This window comes from Meleagris gallopavo, chromosome 8 (genome assembly GCF_905368555.1).
Source record: "Meleagris gallopavo chromosome 8, MGAL_WU_HG_1.1, whole genome shotgun sequence".
Lineage (NCBI taxonomy): Eukaryota > Metazoa > Chordata > Aves > Galliformes > Phasianidae > Meleagris > Meleagris gallopavo.
In genome coordinates this window covers 33,819,346-33,834,356 of record NC_139411.1, presented here as the reverse complement: position 1 = coordinate 33,834,356, position 15,011 = coordinate 33,819,346, and the positions used below count along the sequence as shown (strand labels likewise).

The window sequence follows — 15,011 nt, the reverse complement described above, 5'->3', positions numbered from 1 at the left end:
TATCTTGCAACTCTTCAGCATTTATCTGAGATATTGACGCAGGAAGAGTAATTAGCACATTATCGCTAGATTATCTCTCAGCAGTTAAGACTGGCAATAAGGTGTTGATGGTAGAAGATCATTTCAAGTGTTAAAGAAAATAAAAGTAGTTGCCAGATGAGAGCAATTCATTATTTCTTTTATTACAAGAGAAAGTATGTAATAACCATCATAGGCTGATAGAACGAAAAGGCCCACAATCCTCATCCAGTTCCAACCCCCTGCTATGTGCAGGTCACCAATCTCCAGGCCAGGCTGCCCAGAGCCACATCCAGCCTGGCCTTGAATGCCTCCTGGGTCGGGGCATCCACAGCCTCCTTGGGCAACCTGTTCCCTTGGGCATGCTTTCTTTAAAAACCCCTGCTTGTAGGGATAGCCAGGGCACAGGAGCTCTTTGGTGGCACGGGACAATGCAGAATGGCCATGGAGCCATCGGAAGCTCTAGTGCAATGTGGAAATTGGTAAAAATTCAGTGATGCCGATCCAAAGATGTGCTCCATTGGAAACCCAGTTGAATGTTTCATGTTGAATGGACAACAATGACTTTGTTTAGTTTCAATTTCAAAATCAAGATTATACTTAGAATCACTAATCATAGAATCGTTAAGGTTGGAAAAGACCTCAAAGATCACCTGGTCTCACTTGCATTCCCATGTAACAGCAAAAAATAATTACTAAATGATTAAGGAAATTTTGGTGAACCTATGGAATTGGCAAGTCCTATTTTCCTACTAAAAATGAGTTATGCATCAAACTGGGGAAAGTACTCTCCAGGCAAGGAAAACCGCAGACATACCAAGGATTACAGTATTACCTGATGATCTGCTTTAAGGCATAGATATCCATTTTTTAATTCTCTGCAGATAGTGGCGGCTGGGGTTACTGAGACAGATTTCTGTCTGTTTGTCTACACAGTTTCTTTTTTTTTTTTTTTTTTTGTATTTGCTGAAGAATTATTCTGAAAATCTCTTTCTTCACCCTCAGCTACCCCAGCATAGCAATGGGTGTAACAGGAAGGCACAACAGCCATGGACACCACCGTGGGTTCCTGGTACTCCAGCAGCCAGTCCTACCAACCATGTGACTGCACCTTGGGATAATGAACTGAGAAGTTCTCACTCAGCAGTTCTTGCATTGCTCTGCTCCTCTGCACAGTGCATGGAGTCCCACTCAGTGCTTTCATCTTTGGTTCGCTCCATCCAGACGTTCCCCGCCTTCAGTCACTCACAGGAGTTACGCAGAGCTTTGGCTGCATGAGTTTGGGGTTGAACTTTAAAGAAAAAACGCATAGTGAGAAAAACTGCAGATCCCTCATCCATCTTTTCTACAGAATTCATCAAATACTGGTAAAAAAGAAGCACCTTTTGTAAGGGTGACTTATGACATACCTACTTTCTTCAGTAAAAATGAGCTTCCCTCTTTTTCCTCCAAACTGATTTCAGATTCCCCTCTTCTGACATCCCATGCTATTAAGGAGCCATTTATTATCCATTTCTTCACACCTTCAAAAAACAGAATGCAAGTTGATCAATTACAATTACTGTGGGCATTCCTTTTGCTCCTTTCCTGTTAATTAAATTTTAAAACTGAAAAGATTGCACCATATTTTCATAACCTCTGGGTCTTCAGATGCACGACAAGCACACTGCTGACTTAAGTAGCCCTTTTTTCTTCTTTAAGAAAGACAAAAGTAAATTCCATTAATCCTTAAGTATATTCACTTTCAGTAGTTCGGAGCACAGAGCAATTTGAAGTGAATATAATCATCTCCCTGAGCACCACTTAATAACTTGGCCAGTTCCAGCTTGTTTGGAGCCTTGCTTCAAAGAATCATAGAACCATAGAATGGCCTGGGTTGCAAAGGCCCACAGTGCTCATCCAGTTCCAGCCCCCTGCTGTGTGCAGGTCGCCAACCAGCAGCCCAGGCTGCCCAGAGCCACATCCAGCCTGGCCTTGAATGCCTGCAGGGATGGGGCATTTCAAATCCATGTTTCTCTACTAGAACCTAAAAATTATATATACAAATAAATGCAGAGGTCATGTTGGGAGATGCTGAGTTCAGCATGGCTCTCCATGCATTTCACTCAAAAAAAACCCCAAAAACGCAAAAAAAAAAAAAAAAAAACAACAAATAGCATTTCCCATATTCCTACCAAGTAGGGAGATCAGATGAGAGCTTTATCAATTTCCTATCATGAATGAGCTTTTATAATACATTTTCTTCATGTTGAATAATTGAAGCTGTTGGTGCAGTGGGTCATTAGATCCAACATCCATCTAGGATATTTCCTGAAACAGCCTCAAGCCAAATCTGCTAAAAAGTTAATCAAGCAGAAAGGGCATGGAATTTAATAACTACCAAGGAAGAGGTTTTAAGTTCCCTATATCACTCATTATGTTATTTTCCAACAGGAAATATGTTTTATGGAAATTAGACCAAGTATTATTTTCAGTTAGATGAGGCTACTGATTGCTGTTCATCAGTTTTGTTTTCCTTGGTTCCCTTTTATGGAGAGACTTTGCTTCCACACCCTGCATCTTCCATGCAGAACAGCAAAGTTATTCCTTTCTTCTCCTGAAAACATAACACCATCGGTGTGAAGCATAGCATTCAGTTTAAGTACATGTGGGCAGGGTGTTGGAAAGCTGACTGCAGAAAAATAGTAAACAGGGTCCCATATGGCTATCAGTGCTTTAATTTGACAATAAAAAAAATACAATGAGAAACTTAAGGTCAGATTGGATGGGGCCCTGGACAGCCTGGTCCAGTGTTAGACAGGGAGGTTGGTAGCCCTGCCTGTGGTGTGGGAATTGGAGCTTCACGATCTCTGATGTCCCTTCCAACCCAGGCCACTCTGTGATTCTATGGAACTCCAAGGCAACACACATTTTTCACCTGTGTAGTTTACCACCGTATTTCCATAGTTCCTGGGTTACTGAGTTCACTGACAGATCAGCACAAACCATTCAGGCTCAGGATCTGGGGCAGGTCCTTCCTCGGAGTGCTTTTCTGTTACTTTCAGTGGAGTTTTAATCACGGGTCTCCAACGACATCCTGCCAGGCTCAAAGTTCAGCTTTTGCCTAAACCTTCTTTTTCTTTGCCCCATTAAACACAGTTACTTCCCTTCTACTCTAAATCTTCTTGGCTGGGATCTTACCTCCTCTGCCTGGTGTCTGCCTCTGAGATTCCTGTTCCACTGAGCAGACAGACAAACACCTGGGAGGGGAGCAGAGTCACAGCCTGTGCACATGTGCACCTGGTACATATCTTTTTCCTTTCACCCCTGCTGTGGGCATCCTGCACCTGCATGACTGAGCCTTTCATTTAATCAGCCATACACAGCTCTTGCTTCTTATCTGCTCAGCTTCACTTCAGCTCCTTCCCAAACTTTGGAGCAAAATATAGAAGCAACCCTTTGTGAGCATTCATCTGCATTCACCCACCCCTCCAGCATTGCTCCAGCAGAGGGGATGCAACCACTGAGCAACCCACTCCTCCCATCCTCATTGCTTTCCCTTCGGCATCAATGCATGGAAGACAAACCTGAGCACCGCTGTGGTACCTCGAAGAAGTGCAGGGAGGGAGGCAGCAGGCAAAGCTGCTTCACTTCAACACACAGCAGTTTTGCAGTTGTGCTTCCATGGAAATCCACAGCGATGCACTTATTTCTCTGAAGGAACTTATTGCTGTTCTCCTTTGGAGTTTATTGGACATTATTCTAAGCACAAAAGGAATTACTGATGAACAGATCATAAACATTCTGAGAAAATTCATGAAATAGTTTGCAAAGCAAACAATCTGTTAGTAAAGACTGAAAGGATTATTATTTAAAAAAAAATGATTAAAAAAAAAAAGATTGAGTTTGTTATTTCTTGTAAGAAATGCATTAACTTACATTTGAATTATCTACAATGCTAGGAATCTCAGTGAGTGCTGATTGCCAAAATTCCCAGTGCTAATTCACCAAACAAGGCTGAAAAGCTTTACTTTTTATAGGTGGAAAAGGGTCAAATAAGGAAAGTTAACATATATATTTATTTATATATATATATATAAAACTGGCTTATATATATTTACATTTGGACACACTGCTGGGGTTCTTAGAATCACAGAATGGCTTGGGTTGGAAGGGAGCTCAAGGATCATGAAGCTCCAACCTCCCCACTACAAGCAGGGCCACCAACCTCCACATTTCATAGCAGCCCAGGCTGCCCAGGGCCCCATCCAACCTGGCCTTGAACACCTCCAGGGATGGATGGGGCATCCACAGCCTCTCTGGGCAGCTGTTCCAGCACCTCACCACTCTCTCTGTAAAGAACTTCCCCCTGATATCCAACCTAAATCTTCCCTCCTTCAAATTAAAACCATTTCCCCTTGTCCTGCTGTTGTCCACCCTTTCAAAGAGTTGGCTCCCTTCCTGTTTATAGGCTATCTTTAGGTACTGGAAGACAACTAATTAAGGGGCTGCATCACGTGCATGCAATGCAATCCTGCTGATTGCAAAGGCAAACACCTCACAGGACTTCCATGAGCTTTTGGGCTTTCTGGTTTCTTATAGTCACAGAATCATTAAGGTAGGAAAAGACCACTAATGTCATCAAGTCCCACCATATTTCTCACCTGGGCTTTGCAGACGAGCATGGGATGCCCCATCTCTGGAGGGCTGGACGTGGCTCTGGGCAGCCTGGTCTGGTAGTTGGCAACACTGCACATAGCAGGGGGTTGGAACTGGATAAGCATTGTGGTCCTTTTCAACCCAGCCCGTTCTATGAATCTATGATTTAGAGAAAGCAGTGGACAGTGGCACATGTGAAGAATGCACCAAGTGAAAAAAGGGTGCAACAATCCCTGTGCCCTGTGCTGGAGGGTTCTGCCATTTGCAGTCTGATAGATATACACAACACTGTAAAGCAAAACGTTTGTACATGATTGTTATTCTCTTTACACAGTGTCTAGCTGGAGAATTTAAATTCAGTGTTTACATGGGAAAAATTGCTGTAAATGGAAACCAATAAAATCCTCAAATCTTCATAATCAGGGCAACTTTGTGCCTGGGAATCACAGCTGGCTTTTTAAGGGGAAAGGGGGAATCTTTAAATTTGAGTAGAGAAAGCAGTAGGAGCACCACTGCCATTCTAAGAACAGCTCAAACTGCAGGTAAGGATTTCTTCACATCATCCAGGCTCAGATTTACCCACAGTCTCAAGATCACAAAGTCTCATTATTCCTTTGGTGCCCCGTGATGCCTGCTCTGCTGGCACCCATGCATGTGCAAGAGCTAATTCGGTGGCTGTGGGGCAGAAGTAACCTGGAGCTTACAGGAGGTTACTGATGAGAGAGTCCTGAGCCATTGTGTGGGGCTCAGAGGCCCTCAGATACACATGAGCAGCCAAAGGGGGTCTTTATTTTCTAGAAGAGGAGCCACTTTCGCGTAAATCTTAAATTTCAGTCAATTTTTGGCTGTTGCTTCTCTGCACTCCCATATATTTTTCATGTATATTTTATGACCTTCATTAGAATTTCAGGGAGATTTTCTCAAGTCTGAAGTGAAATATTTTGTGCTCGTTTCTATGTAGTATTGTGAAAACTTAAGGATGAAGACAACAGTTTTATGTTTGGGAACTGCATATTTAATGGCACTTCTCCTAGATGTGGGACGTTTACTTTCCTGCCATTTTTTAATTTCTTTATTTGCAGCTCTGAGATGTTTTAATGCCTTCTTTAACATGCAATGCTATTGGTAGGATGTGTCATCTTTTTCTCCATAAAAGTCTGCACGATGCTGCAAGGAGGATGTACTTATTAGTTATTACTTTTACTGGAATTATGGGTGCTTTTGGAAATGTTTTCTTCCATCACGTAAATATTTTCACAAAAATCTCTTAATGTATCTTGAAATGTTTCGTATCTATTTTAGTGCATTAAATGCAAAGATAGTATTTTCAAGGTTTAGTCATTTCTTTTTAAAGGGGCTTACATTAAACCTTTATGAAAATTCATGTAATGGGATTTTATGAATACATTTTTTTCCCCCAAAACTGCATAAAGAAGGTATTTTAATGGAAAATTCTGCAACGCAGCTGATACAACCTAAAATCCAGTAGAAAATATCACGGGTTGCAGGAATTCCCCATTGCCTTGCAAATGGAAGTCTCCACAGTGAGGTCGGGAAGGAGATTGCCCGTCCCATGCAGGATAAAACCACAGAGACAGCGAGCTGGCAATAGGTCTGTGCGGATAAGTACTTGTATTCCTCCCTGCTCAGTTGTAATTTGGTGTTCAATATTCCACATCCAAAACAGACTCTGAGGGAGGAGAAGAGGTCCACCGCGTTGACCCTCTAAACCCTTATTAGTCCACCAAAAATCACTGATAAGATCCATTCATGATCCATTAATGATCATTTCACAGTAACAATAGGAGTTTCTCGAGCGTTTGTTTTCTGTGAACATACGGTGTAGCTGGGTAGGCATCTGCAATAGGTGAGCAAAGGAAAATGATGGTCGGGGCTTCCCTTCTCACTGCAGGAGCAGCAGGGCAGGCGGTGGCTTTGCTGGCAGCAGCAGCACTCTTGGAAAAGGGTGAACGACCGTATGTGACCCATTACAGCCACTGCCAGCAGTGTTGTTAGAGTGGGTGGGAATTCTTTTCACCAGAAGGAAGATGTCCAGGTACTACAAAATCTCAAATTAGTAGTGCTAAAGCCCAATATAGCATCTCACTCAGTTACAAGTGTGCTTTATAGGGTCAGGCAACTCCGTGCTGCTTATGCTTAAGATCACGGCCTCAAGCAGGGCACTGATCCAACTGCAGCCAATTTGATTTTAACAAGGCCACTTGTTACGCTGCTTGAACTTTCTTTCCCTACAAAGGTTCTGATTCCTGGCCATTCCCGAAACAGAGCAAACCTGTGCTTTGCTGTGACACCTGCAGCTTGGGCTTTGGGGTTGGCTTGGCACAATCCAACCTGGTGGCCCTGAGCGTGGGGGAGAGAAGAGCTGCAGCACTGCACGAATGCAAGAGGTCACCCACAGGCACCAATGCACTCAGTGAGCTAATACACCCAGTGAACTTGTTATTTTGGATCAGTGCCACAAACCACAGCTCCTTGCTAGTTAGTATGCGCCAGAAGTAACATCACAGGGACGCGGATTGCTCCTTAGCACACCGATGAAACACCATACAGACCACGCCGCCAGTAACAAGGCTACATATAGGTTCTGTGCCCAGCGTAATGGAACTTCAAATTGAGTGCAGAGTCTTTAACATATTATTTTTCATTTCCATAATGCGTTAGCATATCGGATCTCTGCTTTCAATGGGAAAAAGTGCAAACCAATCTGACCATATGCATTTTGGTAGCACTGCAAGCCACCGTTACCTTCACAGTTAAGACCTACAAAGGGACAGTCTTGCTAACTTGTTGTTTGATGCAGATATGACTCCTTTGCTTAAACAAATGTATTTATATAATTTGCTCAACATTGCAACTGTTTCTTGCTTTGTGTGTTAAAGCAGTGCTATCTATTTAACAAACTCCAATGTTGTGTCAATGCCCATGAATTCCACTGAATTAGACAATTTTTTTTCCAGACAAGTAAGTACCACTAGGAGTCCAATTTTTATGACATACTTAAGTTTGGATTTTAAATTTTAAACAACTGAACGCTGAATTGAATTTTGCATTTAGCAGAGATACAAATCCCGTAACTGGTAGTTTGGAGTCTGCAGAGGTTTGACTATATTGCTTTAAAGAACCAAAATGCAATTATTGGCAAAAAGTCATTTTAGCTTTAGTGTTCCACGGTTGCAAAGGGCTCGGTTATAAAAGAGGCTGAGATGTTTTTATTATTTGTCTCTTACCTTGATGCCAAGTCTATTGAAATTCTCTGCAGCTACCCACTTTATGACATAATTTTTAATATCTAACACAGACAATAAACAAAATAATTTAAAGAGATGATATGATACATCATTCTGTTATTTCTTTCATTATACAGCAAGGTTTGCTCACAGTGTAAACCATTTTAATTAGAGGACAACAAAGTCATCTCTCTGACCCCCGTGAGCAGCACAGAATTATAATAAATTACAGTGGATTGATACTTGGAGAAGTATTGGAGTAGCAGCCCTGGTGAGGAATCATATCACAGAGTGGCCTGGGTTGAAAAGGAGCACAATGCTCATCCAGTTCCAACCCCCTGTTATGTACAGGGTCACCAACCAGCAGACCAGACTGCCCAGAGTCACATCCAGCCTGGCCTTGAATGCTTCCAGGGATGGGGCATCCACAACCTCAACAAGGAGACATTCTCCAACAAAACACTGCAATATACGTTATCATCATACTTGGAATCATAGATTCATGGAATCATCTAGGTTGGAAAAGACCTAGGAAGAAAAAGATCGTCAGGTCCAACCATCAAACCAACTTACCACCTTCCTTCATGAAACCATGTCCCTAAACACCATATTCACACTTCTAAACACCTCTGCCATGTCCCTGGGCAGCCTGTTCCAATGCCTGAGCATCCTCTCTTTGAAGAATTCTTTCTAACACCTGATGTAAATCACCTCAGCACAACTTGAGGCCATTTCCTCGCACCCTATTTATCACCTCCCACCTGAGAAAGGAGAGAAACACCTCTTCACTCCAATTCCCTCCAGGTACCTCCAGGGAATAGTGAGGTCACCCACAGCCTCCTCTGGTTGCACTGTTTCTGATAGAATCATAGAATTGCTCAGATTGGAAAAGACTTTAAAGATCATCAAGTCCAACTGCGAGCTAACCATACTACCCTAACTCTAATAACCCACTGCTAAATTGCTTCCTTTCCTTTGGAGCAAGGTGAAAATAGACTAAAGACATGCCAGATAAAGTTGAATGCAATGAATGTATGTCCTCAGGATGGTTCAACACATGACACTGCTGCCTTTCTCCACCTTACATTTAGTCAGAAGCACTGTGTGGACTGAATTTATTTCAAGCAAAGTCAGTTGCCAAAAATCTTCCTCTAGGACACAAAATTCTCCAATCACATTGCTCCTAGTACAGCATAACATAGCAAGTGTACACAGCTCATACACCACAACACCAATATATTATCTTCTCTCCATTAAAATCTCCTACCTGCAGCATCACTGGCAAATTTTAACAGCAATTGCTTTAACAGGAAAAAAAAAAGGTATCTTACAATGTCAGTAGAAGTTTTCAAGGTGACTGCAGAGTACAAACGCTGTGCTGGAGCTGCTGTGAGTCACTGCAGCTCTGTAACATCCCACCAGGGCAGAGTGGCTCCCACCTGCCCTCCCTCATCCCCAGGAGGAATTCAGAGCTTCCATCCTATGAAAGATCTTTTCAGTGAGGAAAAAAAGTCATACTGCCATCTGAGAGCATTTCTGATACGTTTGAGAAACAGGTGAGGTACAGTCAGCCTTGATTCCTTTTTTTCCTGCTAAGTTGTGATGGATTCAAGCCAAGTAATGAAGACATACCTCTGAAGTGTTAATGGAAAATAAGCTCCATATCCAATTCTGGTTCCAAAAGTTGTCCCTGAGACTCGTTTGTAGCTCTAAACCCATTCCTCCATCCTTTTCCCAAGATAGATGGAGCCCATGGGTCTGCCTGCTGGAGCCACTCACCTTGTGAGGATGGACAAAGCACAGACTCAGGATAAACTGAAGCACATTTTCCTGTGATGCTTTGCCTTCTGCTCTCTGGTTAGAGACATTCTATGACTCTATTTGATTTTGCTGTACCTGTTTCACTGTGCTGTTAAGCAGTAATGAAAGAGAGAGCCTTCCAGGCAGAGCTTCAGGAAGCTACAGACAAAATCAATGGAGCACAAACAAACTCAACACTTTAACATCTACAGAAGGAATGGAAAAATCCAGCTTTACAAAAAGCTACCACTGCTTTACCAAGGCCAGTATGAGATTGGGTTAATTTACATGCAACAGCCATGGATTTATAAATGCTTAATAATGGAGATGGTGAAATTCAGATCCAACTGAAAACTTTTACATAGAAACAACTTCCTTGCAAGCCTGAAAATTCAGTTTTAAGCCCTTATTAATGTGTAGAACAAGTACTTCTTCAAGTACCCATTGGATTACAGTTTGAAGGCATTCAGACAATATTCCTGAATGCCTTTATTACAAAGCAGGTTGTGTGGAACACACTTGTATTGGAGGGGAAGTGAAAAGCTATCGCTGCAGATGAAATATTCTGACACGGCTGAAAAGAAATACTTTGCAGAAATGTAAGTTTCAGCAAACTTTAAAAACATTTTTCACCCAAATAGCATTTCAGGGAGTGCTTTGAGCAACATGCACACAGCACACTGTAACCTGTCAGTGCCTGCAGTTATGAAATGAGCACTTTGCCCCATGTCCCCCACACCCTGCCAATGTCCAGCCCACCCATTCCCCATAGCCCCAGGGTTTCATCCTACCAGACATGCTCATCTGTATTCAGAGGCTGGCAGAACTGACTGCCCTCACAGTTTCTTGCTGTGGCATCTTGTAACTTTATCCCAAACCCGGCAGGCATCTCCATTTTTCCTACAGAAAAGTAATTTTGAGTTTATTGCAGCAGGTAAGTTCCCTGCCAGCCTTCACCTCTGTTGCTGAAATCCTACCAAGTCCGGCTTTGCTGGAAGCTCACAAAGACACATGGGACAGGTCTTATTGAAAACACAAAAGCTTTGTTCATGAGTTTTCAAGACCAACTTGTCCCTTGGCTGTCTGTGGCACTGTGACACTCAGAGGATGTTTAGGATGTTTCTAATCAGCTTGCTGGGATCAGAAGCATTAGGAGATCCTCTGCTCCTCTAAGGAAGCAAGGTGCTGGTGCTCCCTGCATCAGGTCTCCATTAATACCCTGCACAACCTACAGAATGTAACGCAGGAAAAGAAGAACATGAAACAGAGCTCACTGAGCTATGCCCAAACAAACAGCACATTCAGCTGAACAAGTCTGCTGGGTAAGGAATTGTGCTTTTCTGCAGTTACTCTTGTAGCTATAGTCACTTCGAGGGGACATTGAGCCTTTCCACACTGCTTGTCCCAGGGAAGATCGAAGGTGTCAGCGTGTGGAAGTGATGAGAGATTAAAGGCAACTGACTGTGAAACCCTGCTCTGACTCCTTCCCATCACAGCCTTCACCTGGCCAGGCTCAAAGACGTGGGGATGCCCTTCCTAGACAGAGACAGATCTTGCAATGACTTTGAACAGGGTTTATTCGTGGGAAACTTGCAACTAAATCCCAAGTGGCACAACTCACCTGCCATGTCACTGGCACCAAAGACCTGAGAGTGGTGATGATGCCCAGGAGAGGAACAGAAGATGATTCTGATGACGCAAATGGCAGAGACAATGAAACATCCCTCAGTCCCCAGCAGAGGGGACCAAGGCAGGTTGTAGTCATGCTTGCATGTCAACAGTATGAACACTTGGAGGCAATGGTTTTGCCAAAAGAAAACATGTTATTGACTGTTAACATGGTCTTTCACTCTTGAGAAAGCACTGGTTCAGCAGTATAAGGCAGGAAACAAGACACGGACGCAGAGCACAGCAGTTGGCTTAAGACATGGCAACACAACGTTGGACAACATGGCGAAATAAGATGCTGCATCACTCCTTCCCAAAGTGCACACCTATCCAACCCATGGAAAGCCACCTGAAGCCCCTGAGGAACACATGCTGATCCTTGCTCAACACTAAAGCCCCAAGGTACAGCTCAGTGGCCAAGTGCAGACGCAGAAGGTGCTCTCCTTGGAAAAACCTGGCCTCAGGTTTGCAAGCACTTTCCAAAATCTACATTCAGGTGTGGATGCTGGCCACATAGGCACAGGTTATTATCATCTGTATTTGTTTATCTCCAGTCTTGTATCAGTATTGGTGAAAACAAGCTATTTAAAGCTTTGATACCTTCCTAAAAATCTTCTCTGAAAGGATCAAGAGTGGTAGGTACATATGAGCAGAAAATAACAGCTGCCTCTTGTGACATTAAGAAACTAACATTGCTAGTTTTAGACAGACATTTGAATTAATATTAACTACCCATTAAAATAAAATAGATTTTAAATTTTTAAATGTATTTTACAGGAGGATTGACAACGTTCACAGGACTTAAAATCCACATACCACTTTAATGCAAGACCACTACTTTGGAGGAAAGCATTGTGTGGACTGCTGTGCCATTGACTGGGACTATATTACTGCTAATAATGTTGTCTAAGAAATGTCTAAATGAAGGTGCATAATAATGGGAACACATTGCTATAAGCACTCCTACAAAAATGTTTTTTAGCGCTGTGGGCAGTGGCATCAAATTAAAAATACACACTAAATCCTATTATCTGGCAGTTTATTTAGCAATCTGCAGCTTGCAAACAGCATGCTGGTAATTCATTAGGATGAACATTGCCAAAAATAAAGCTCTTACTTTGTAATTGGACTTTGAAGGCAAAAATCATAAAATCCTTGCAGCACTTCTTCCTCTCTCCTAGATGGATTTTCTCAAGCCTGGGGAAAACTTTGATTCAGGCATAAATTAACAAGGGACGTGGAAATCTTCACTTCAGATGCTAGTGCAAAGTTACCTGCTATGCAAATAGCCGTATAACAACCTCCTGAGAGCATGAGAAATGTCTTTGGCCAAGGCAGGTATTTCCAAGTAGTTGGAGATCCTGGTGTGTCTGCCTGGTACTTTGTCCATCGGTTGAAGCTGAAATGGAAGCAGATAGGTAGAAGCTGCTGAAGAGAAGGCACTGCTGTTTGTGAATAGGAGAAGAAAGAATGCTCCTTATTCCCTGCTGCACTGCCATATTGCTTTCTGGTGAAAATGCTGGATTTTGCAATGTCTGAATAAATTACAAGAGAATCCCCAGAGTACTTTTCTTCCTTTCCTCCTCCTTTTTTGCCCTTCCTGCTATCCTCCCTTCCTTCTTTCCATCCATCCACCCAACCTCCACCCATCTCATTAAATCGCCTGTGCTGCTCTGTGTTTTTCACTGGATAGCAGAACAAGGGGAAATGGTTTGAAGTTGAGGGAGGGAAGATTGAGGTTGGATGTCAGGGGGAAGTTCTTTACAGAGAGAGTGGTGAGGTGCTGGAACAGCTGCCCAGAGAGGCTGTGGATGCCCCGTCCATCCCTGGAGGTGTTCAAGGCCAGCTTGGATGGTCCTTGGGCAGTCTGTCTAGTAGTTGGTGACCCTGCGTGTGGCAGGGGGGGCAGAGATTCATGATCCTTGAGCTCCCTTCCAACCCTGGCCATTCTATCATTCTGTGGTTTCCCTGGAAATTTTTCCCACTGTGGGCTCCAGGGCCCTCTGCAACCATACAACAACATTCCCTCTGCAGCCAGACCGAGTGCTGCTCCGACACGGCCACTGCTCTGCTGCAGATATACAATAACTTGAGTACTCCTCACTAGTTAATAAAAAATGAATGCCAGGTTATCTAAAGTAATTGCCTTTACTTTGTCCCCATTACTCTGCTGTAAATTGCGCTGATCTGTTTCTGCAGAAAACATGCTCTGAAAGCACGATGAATGAATCTGTATGAATTTGGTGAGCGCAAATCATTTCAATTATATGACACTATTAGTTGTGAATAAACATGCCTTCACATTTTTGGTACCATCCTGCCCAAGCAGTATTAGCACTTTGCATCATTTAGCTTTCAGAGCTTACATTAGACACCTGAATCCTGAAGTGGAGCTGCAGCAGAAGGGAGAACAGTGGAAGTCACTTAGCCACAGTGCTTTACTTTCAATTTACATCAGAGCACTTTGACCCCAAGTTTATCATAGCAGCAAACAAGGCTGGATAATTGGAATCAGTGTCTGTCTTGTTTATGATTTGGCAAACACTGCCATTCACCAACTGCCCAAATTAAATGCAGGTATTGTGGCAAATCACTAACAGCTGTTCTGTCCAGGGGTACGAAGACTCAAAACAGATACGCATTAAAAGCAGTTCATTTCTGTACTAATTAAAGCACCAGAATTCATTCTGGATTTCAGGAAGCTCTGCTGAAGTTGCATAGAAACCCTGTAAACTGTGCTGCATCAGACTGAAAAAAGCCACCAGGAGCTGGGGTGAGTTGCACTAAAGCACCCCTCAGCATCTTTGGATGCTCCACAGCTTGGGAGGCTTTCAAAGCCAGAACAAGAAGGGATCTGGATAATAAATTCCCATTATGTTTAGAATCACAGAATCACCGAGGTTAGAAAAGACCTCCAAGACCATCCAGTCCAACCATCCAGCTATCACCGAAATTTCCCCACTAAACCGTGTCCCTCAGTGCAACATCTCAATGTCTCTTGAGCACCTCCAGGGTCACTGACCTCACCATTCTCTGGGCAGCCCAATCCAGCACCTGATCGCTCTTTGCTAAACATCCAACCTGAACCTCCCCTGGCACAACTTGAGGCCTTTCTCTTTAGTTTAACAGAGATTTGCTCTCTGTTGGGTGGCTGCAGAAGTCTCCCAGTCAGCACCATGCTGAAATTAGCCCTTACTTTTGGTTTTTGACATTGCACACCAGAAGTTTTTTGTTATTTTTCCTGCACTAAGCTGAAACACAGACATAAACCAAACCTTCTCACAAGTGGTCACCATTCTGCAGAGCTTTCCCTCCCAGCACAGCCGCTGTGCTCCCCGCGGGGCTGCCCACCCAGAGGTGCTGCAGGGCAGCAGGGAAAGCAGCCTGTCTGAGAAAAATGTCTTTTCTTCCATAGCCTTCCCCTGGGTTTTCTGAGCAAGGAAAGCCCAAAACTCTCGTATTACCACAGATTAACATCCATCTATTCAGGGCAGAGGAAAAACGAGCACACTGCAAGGTCAGGGCCTGTTCAGTGTTGTCCTCATTACAACTTGTGTCTCATATGGGAAAATACAGTGTGGTTATTACATTAATGTGCTGTGGATATATTTATTAATAAATATTTAATAATGCTTGTGA

At 43.1% G+C, this 15,011-nt stretch overlaps 1 protein-coding gene across 28 annotated transcripts in view; it reads right to left on the bottom strand.

Annotated features, from left to right (window-relative positions):
- Positions 1–15,011, bottom strand: part of LOC104912096 (uncharacterized) — a 106,164-nt gene that overhangs the window by 75,841 nt on the left and 15,312 nt on the right. For 27 of the 28 annotated variants that reach the window (XR_014884658.1, XR_014884657.1, XR_014884660.1 and 24 more), the window contains exons 9-16: positions 12,647–12,771; positions 12,490–12,569; positions 11,326–11,393; positions 10,496–10,604; positions 9,537–9,683; positions 3,585–3,759; positions 1,428–1,541; positions 854–1,309 (exon numbers count right to left, since the gene is read on the bottom strand). Coding sequence is in view for 1 of the 28 variants with exons in the window: in XM_085229284.1 (XP_085085410.1) it covers positions 10,572–10,604; positions 11,326–11,393; positions 12,490–12,569; positions 12,647–12,771 (306 nt within the window). In the remaining 27 variants the exon portion in view is untranslated. Of the gene's footprint in view, positions 1–853; positions 1,310–1,427; positions 1,542–3,584; positions 3,760–4,661; positions 4,809–9,536; positions 9,684–10,495; positions 10,605–11,325; positions 11,394–12,489; positions 12,570–12,646; positions 12,772–15,011 lie in introns of those variants that run through there. The other variant, XR_014884679.1, reaches the window with a different exon arrangement.